Source organism: Cibotium barometz, chromosome 18, assembly GCF_041138505.1.
Source record: "Cibotium barometz isolate CiBa-2024 chromosome 18, ASM4113850v1, whole genome shotgun sequence".
NCBI classification, from domain to species: Eukaryota; Viridiplantae; Streptophyta; class Polypodiopsida; order Cyatheales; family Cibotiaceae; genus Cibotium; species Cibotium barometz.
The window spans coordinates 37,699,838-37,706,425 of record NC_141063.1 but is presented as its reverse complement, the minus strand read 5'-3'; the positions used below and the strand labels follow the sequence as shown (position 1 = coordinate 37,706,425).

Genomic DNA, 6,588 nt, shown 5'->3' with positions numbered 1-6,588 from the left:
GTAAAATGACCTCCACTAATGCCTTGATGTGCTTACTACAAAATTGGTTGCTATTCATAGGCTCATACAAACCCGTGGAGAGAACTTGACCTTGTCACAATCATAATTTTTTTTAAATACAAGGCCATTCTTTTTTTATGATGTCTACTCATGGGTTTTGGAAAACTTTCATATATCAAGAACAACATCTCATCATACCAATCTGGTGAAGAACAAATGACATCATCATTTGGAGGTAATACTCCTACATGTGGTTATCCTGTTTCAATGTAGGATAAACAATCATCTACAATGTGTTGATTTCTCAATGTGTAAATAGTTTAACAATCTAACTCCTCGAGTGATAACATCCATTTGGCCACTTTCTTACTAGATTGGGCTTATTCACTAAAAATAATAGCACTTAATGATCCATATGAAACTATAACGATTTTTTCTACAAATAATAGTAGAATTTGTTGAGTGAATACATCATCCCTAATTACTTCTTAAGAAAGTGAATACATCATCCCTAATTTTGAGGAGCCTTAATTACTTCCACTTTCTTGAGAAGAATATTTTCAATCTCTTTCAGAACATATTGGGTGTCAAGAGTTTATTGGTTGTGATCCTAACAAAGGCTTCGAATTCCTCGTATATCGGGCCTAGTTTTTTATAGAGTTTCCCTCTTCTCAACGCATTGACCTTCTTAACTTGAACAAAGAGCTTGAGAGAAATGTTGATCAAGTGAGAACAAACATGAACTTATTGCAAGTGAGAGGCCATTGCATGGAGGCCTTTGTAACACTCATGGCACAATGGTGAATACCTAGAGGCAAGCATTTTGGAGTGGTATGTGGAGAAGCTAAAAGCTCGAATTTGTAAATGTTTTCAAGAATGGAGGAATGCGCCCTCCAAGATGAAATATTAAGGGGGTTATTAGTAAGGAAGAAAATGAAAACTCTATAAAAGGTCCTTGGAAAATGAAGGTTGAGGTGGCCCCAAAAAAAAGGGGAAAAAAAAGAGAAAAAGAAAAAAAGAGGATCTCTAGCGGAGGCTATGGTGGAATAAAACACCTTCGAAAGAGAGAGTGAAAACAAAGGATGACCTCTTAATTAAGCTTATTTCAAGATTGTAGGCTTGTTTTGTGATTAACCTCTATTATTGCAAGATTGAAGGCTTGTTTTGTGATTTTCTAGAGATTAATGAGGGATTAAGGCGTGTGTTTTTAAAGATTATAGTAAGATTGAAGGATATTCTAGACATTAATGCAAGTTTGAAGGCTTGTTTTGTGATTTTCTAGAGATTAATGCAAGATTAAGGCATGTGTTTTTAAAGATTAGAGAGTAATGAGAGGCCCCCACACGGGCGTTGTTTCCCACGTCCCCCCGCACTCCCCAACACGACCTTAACTTAATACCCTTCTCTCTCTCTCTCTCTCTCTCTCTCGCAATCCCTTCCATTTGAGCTCACTAATGTGCATTTAATTCCCTTAATCCTCTCGTTTAGGACAGCATTTTTTAGCAATCTTGCTATCCTAAGCTCTAATTAAATCCTTCCATTGATGCGCCTTCTATTTCCTTTTTACGCTAAGCCCTTTCTTTCGATTAATCCATCCATCCATTGATTCCTGAGCCCCCCTCCTTCAATTCATGAGCAAACTTCACCTTCTATTTCTTGCTATCCTTTACTTAAAATATTTACACTTTTGCAAATCCTATCGACGGTTTTGACAGGTACCATCATCAAAGAGCCTCGCATGTGAGTTAAACTCAAAAAAGAATGCATTAACTCTTTAAATTGGTTGCATTATTTGATTGATTAACCGTCCACCATTGGAATTTTGTATGGTGGGTCATTTTGTCTTCGATTTTGTTGTATGATTATTGAATCTGTTTGGTTAATGGTAATAGTAGAATTGTATGGAATTCAACAATTTGCAGTTGATGACTGCTGCAGCAGCAGCATAAGATAACTGCCCAATCCAGTTATTTATTGTGATTGCTCAATACAATTGCCTTTTGATTACTCGGCTTTCTGTCTCATTGATTCCAAAAGAGGGCCCTTTGAAGACCATCACTGTAATGCAGAAACCTTGCCATCACCAAGAGGGCCACATACAATCCTGGACATGATGGCGGTTTCTGCATTCAAATCTACAACCAGGAGGCGCTTTGTGGTGGTCCCTAATGAAGCATCCAACGGCCCACACCCATCTGATCACCTCATCTCCCACCACCACAAACAGTACCACAGGCGGTCCAGCAGCTTCACAGACATGTCACCACACACCAAGTATGCCGGCGACTCCCCGCGGTTTCGCGACAGCAAGACTGCACCCTATGTAGGCCGTGCCCCTCGGTTCCTCGACCGGCAACTATCTGAGGTATGTCAAAAGCATGCTGAAAACAGCATCTTGCATGGAATCATGTGTCTAAAGCATGTGGGGATCAGCCCTTGCATATGATCAGGCGTTTTAAGCATGTTGGAGAGCATGCCCTGCATTTTGAGCATGTGTTTAGGCATGTTTATTTCTTGGCATTTGCTCATGCACATTAAGCAGGTTGAAAAGCAGGCCTTGCATTTGATCATGCATTTCAAGCATATTGAAAGGAAGATCCTGCACTTGATCATGCATTTCAAGCAGGTCTTGCATACCATCAACTACCAGTTTCCCTACAATCCCACAAGATTTTCCCTTTCCTGCAACAGAGTGACATGGGAAAAAGGAGGCCTATCGAAGAACTTGATGAGACGCCTGCTGTTCGGAAACACACAGACGAGGTTATGCATAGCCTCGGATCTCCTAAGGTTTTTTTTCTCATCTGAGCACAACAATGTGCCTGCTCTCGCGGTTTTTTTAGTTCACTTGCATGATGCGTATGCTCTCTTGGTTGTTTTCTTTCAAACCAAGGTCATTCGGAAAGATGAAGGCATGCAGCCTATGCTGCAGAGATCCATTAGAAGGCATGAGAAGCATCCAGGGGACCATCCAGAGGGGCAAGTTGAAGAAAAAATCATTCGAGCAGTGCATGCACAGAACAAGGTTATCAATCTGCCATGCTATTTAGAATGTTGTGGAATGTTTAAATGTGCAGGCGGGCATGTGCGCGCGCGCGCGTGTGTGTGTGTGTGAGAGAGAGAGAGAGAATATGCCACCAATGATTGGCCACATTTTGCAGCCAAAAAGGGCAGACTCTCTATCAAGAGATCAAAGTGAGGTGTACAATATAATCAAGGCAGAAGTCTTGCATGCTGTTGCTGACATGAAGAATGCCCTTGAAAATGTAAGGTGCCCAAGATCACCCTAATTAAGGTTTTACTGGGATCAAATGGCTAAACTCCATTGCATAACTACCACAACACTTCAAATCACTGCAGCTCAAACACTTAAGCCACTTGTATAAAACTTCAGATTGTGTCTCGTGCAAAGTTTATATGCTGACAAAGTTCTTTTGATGACCACATGCACAGTCCCAAGAAAAAGCCTGGTTGTTAGATCGTTCCATGCGTGAATCCACTGACAAGTCGAACACCTCATTTGGTGAAGAGATCATGAAGGCTTTTAGATATGTCTGCAAGAGCTATGCGGCTAAGATTGATCAGGTACATTCAAAGTGCAATCAACTACTTAACTTGTTGTTACCTTGATTGTCTTGAAATACCTCTTTTTTGGTCTTTGTTATCAATTTATTCATATTGGAATTTGGATTTATAATTATTGTTTTTTTAAATCATGTGTTAATGTTAGGCAGAGGAGGAGGTTAAACAGTTGAAAACACAGTTGGCTGAACAAGAAAAGAGATGCTTAGATCTCACCAATTTCATCAATGAGCTCATTCCGGAATCCGGAGGTCTTCAAAGACCTGCTGAATCTGCAAAACAGGTCCGTTTAACTGCGGGGGGCTTTCTTATTAGTGTACAGGTTTGCATGGTCATGATCCTTTAGAGGATCTTTTGTGGGGGTTTTTTTGGGGCCATAGGTTCTGTGTGAGCCATGTGGCTGATGTACATTTTTACATATAATATAAAACACCATTTCACAAAGAGAAAAAAAAAGAGATACAATAGACCTATTATCTTTCATTACCCTCTGCACACACAAGTGATATGGCGGTTCCTTAGAAGTAAGACCCAGGTGCATACATATTCATGAACTTTATCATACTGATGAATGGCCAATGCATTTGATAGAGAGAGTCAATAGTCATCCACTGTATCCAATGGTACTGATGCTATGTTCTTTCACAGGGTAAAGGAATACAGGTTTCCAAGTCTGTAGATGAGCAGGAGAAGAGCCCTTTTCTACCTCTTAAAGGCCGTAGAAGCATCTTGGATGATGATGCATGTGTGATGAGTAGACTTTCTAGCGAGGCCTTCTTGTCAGAGCTCGAGAAAGAAGCTCGGCAACAAAGGGATAGCGATTTGCAGTTACACCCTACAGAGTGTGATGTTGCAGACAACAAAGATGGACTAGTACTGCCTTGGCTACAATGGGAAGAAGGCTACTCAAGCAGAGAAATTATCAAACAGAGACAAGAGGTGAGTGGCATGAGCTCTCTACAAAGTATGATTGCTTGGGGGGCTTGTGATCATTGCATTTCCTATTTTCAGGAAAGACAATCCTTCTTTTGTGAAAAAAGGGTGTCACGCCATACAAAGCATACAAGAAGGCCTCTGCTATGTGGAGGGGGATCCTTCTCTTAGCATAGGGGGGGGTAGCAGTAGACAAAAGAATGCAAAAGTAGACCTGCTATGGGGTCCTTCTGTCTCAGCATGAAAGGGGGGTCTCATTAGACAAACTATGCAAGAAGACTGAAAAATCATGGTGTGAGCGCTCAGAATTGTCCAGACTCCATCCCGAACAATCACTCCTAAAGTAGCAGTACGTCTCGGCAGTTTCTCCTGCAAAAGTGCCTTCGAGGCTCATTGTTCAAAGATTACTGAATACAAGCTCATGTCTGGGAGCATCTTTAAAAGGGATCTAGAGGAGATGAAGGGAATGAGGACAAGCCAGCCTATTATCATCATCTTGTAACCATCTGAGAGAGGCAATGTCCACCACTTGCACAGATATGGAGACCAAGGATGAGATTTGCGCCCAATCAAAGCCATATGCTCTCTCAAACAACAAAGACATGCTATGAGGTGAAAAAACATGAGAAAATAAGGGCCTTTACGGAACAGTCTGCAAAATGTCGATGGGCTGGCTATGGATGGACATGATTGCCTGTACATATATAACCCTAACACACCCCCCCACCCCCCTCCCTTCCACCCTTCACAACACACACACACAAAACCTGCCTGCCCTTCCTGCCCCCATCTTCATAGAAAGAGATTTTGTATCTTGAAAAAAAAGCACAACAATTGTTTTGTAGCATGATGCTCCCATTAACATAGGGGTGTTAACATGTGTGTTTAATTTTTGGCAGCATACCTTGCTAGATTCATCATCATTATTACATGAGGAGAAAAGCATCAACCAAAAGAAGTCCCAAGCTATTGAACTATCACATGAGGAGAAAAGCATTGTGTCACACACACTACTAGAGGGCACAAGTGGGGGGAAGGATGACTGCAACAGGGGGTTGGAATCCATCAACTTTACAAAGTACAGCAGCAAAAGATCGACTCATGTAACTGATTCAAGCTTGCTCTACATAAAAAGCATGGAGCTTATCTCTGAAAGGATTCAATTCCGAGCAAGAGTTGAGTCTGGAGAGCTTCTCCTATGCATAGGCACACTTCACATGTTTTGATATAGGCAATATTCTTGTCTCTCTCTCTCTCTCTCTCTCTCTCTCTCCCCCCCCCCCCCCCCCCACACACACACACACCCCCACCCACATACACACACACACACACATGTACACATGCACATGTTTTTTTGGCTGCTATGTAACACTACCTGTCTTTTTCTTGTTGCTGAGTGTACAGTCCCCTCGAGTTGTAAAATAATTGTATACTTTGAAACTGTCCACTTCTGTGGATTCCTTCTTGTGGTCAACCCACATTAACTTCTGTGGATTCCTTCTTGTGGTCAACCCACATTAACTTGATTCTATTAGCTCATCAATATGAAAACAAGGATGTTATTATAAGTACACTAATAAAAAATTTTAGAGTAAACATTAAATGAGGGAGGTGCTCCGATTGCTAAATATAGAAGTAGTCTCACATAGAATCCTTTTACATCAACATGCTAGCCAATATCAATCATTGACAAAGATAATTGTTTTCATTACAGTAATACTTTTTTGTGTATGTGAGTGGTACACAAAGTAATACTTTTTTTGGTGTATGTGTGTGTGAGTAGTACAAAAAGTATCATAAAAAAGTAGTCTCTTCTTAAAACTATAATCGTAGGGAAACATGCCATGAAAGTGTAGAATAGCATTTAAGACTAGAACTTGTGGTCCAAGGCTCATTTTTAAGTTTTGCCTGACCTAGTGTGAAAGCTAATCAAATCTATAAAAGTCAATTTTGACATTAAGCAATACACATTCATTTCCTTCAAATAGAATACTTCTTCTGCCTACCCTCTTACTTATGTTCTATTGAATCTTGCTGGATAAGTTTGATTTTAGGATCTCTTGTGTATGAGCT

General features: G+C 40.6%; 1 protein-coding gene across 6 annotated transcripts; it reads left to right on the top strand.

The window, feature by feature from the left end:
- Positions 1-1,404: 1,404 nt before the first annotated feature.
- On the top strand, positions 1,405-6,053 carry LOC147629279 (uncharacterized). Of its 6 annotated transcripts, none has more exons than XM_086812984.1 (9): positions 1,405-1,715; positions 1,923-2,365; positions 2,692-2,790; positions 2,894-3,025; positions 3,162-3,266; positions 3,454-3,585; positions 3,731-3,865; positions 4,231-4,521; positions 5,415-6,052. In XM_086812984.1, the coding sequence occupies exons 2-9, from the start codon at positions 2,111-2,113 to the stop codon at positions 5,739-5,741; spliced, it is 1,476 nt and encodes a 491-aa protein (XP_086669110.1). In that variant the 5' UTR covers positions 1,405-1,715; positions 1,923-2,110; the 3' UTR covers positions 5,742-6,052. The 6 variants fall into 6 exon arrangements, with proteins under 6 accessions (XP_086669110.1, XP_086669113.1, XP_086669112.1 ...); XM_086812987.1 differs by having other exon boundaries at positions 1,405-1,740; positions 2,070-2,365; XM_086812986.1 differs by having other exon boundaries at positions 1,405-1,740; positions 2,038-2,365.
- Positions 6,054-6,588: the final 535 nt, after the last annotated feature.

Excerpts from the sequence above, each read along its gene's own strand:
- LOC147629279 (XM_086812984.1), top strand. The coding sequence starts at position 2,111 with ATGATGGCGGTTTCTGCATTCAAATCTACAACCAGGAGGCGCTTTGTG. Across the intron at positions 3,026-3,161 it reads CAGTGCATGCACAGAACAAG|CCAAAAAGGGCAGACTCTCT; the intron begins GTTATCAATCTG and ends CACATTTTGCAG. Across the intron at positions 4,522-5,414 it reads TTATCAAACAGAGACAAGAG|CATACCTTGCTAGATTCATC; the intron begins GTGAGTGGCATG and ends AATTTTTGGCAG.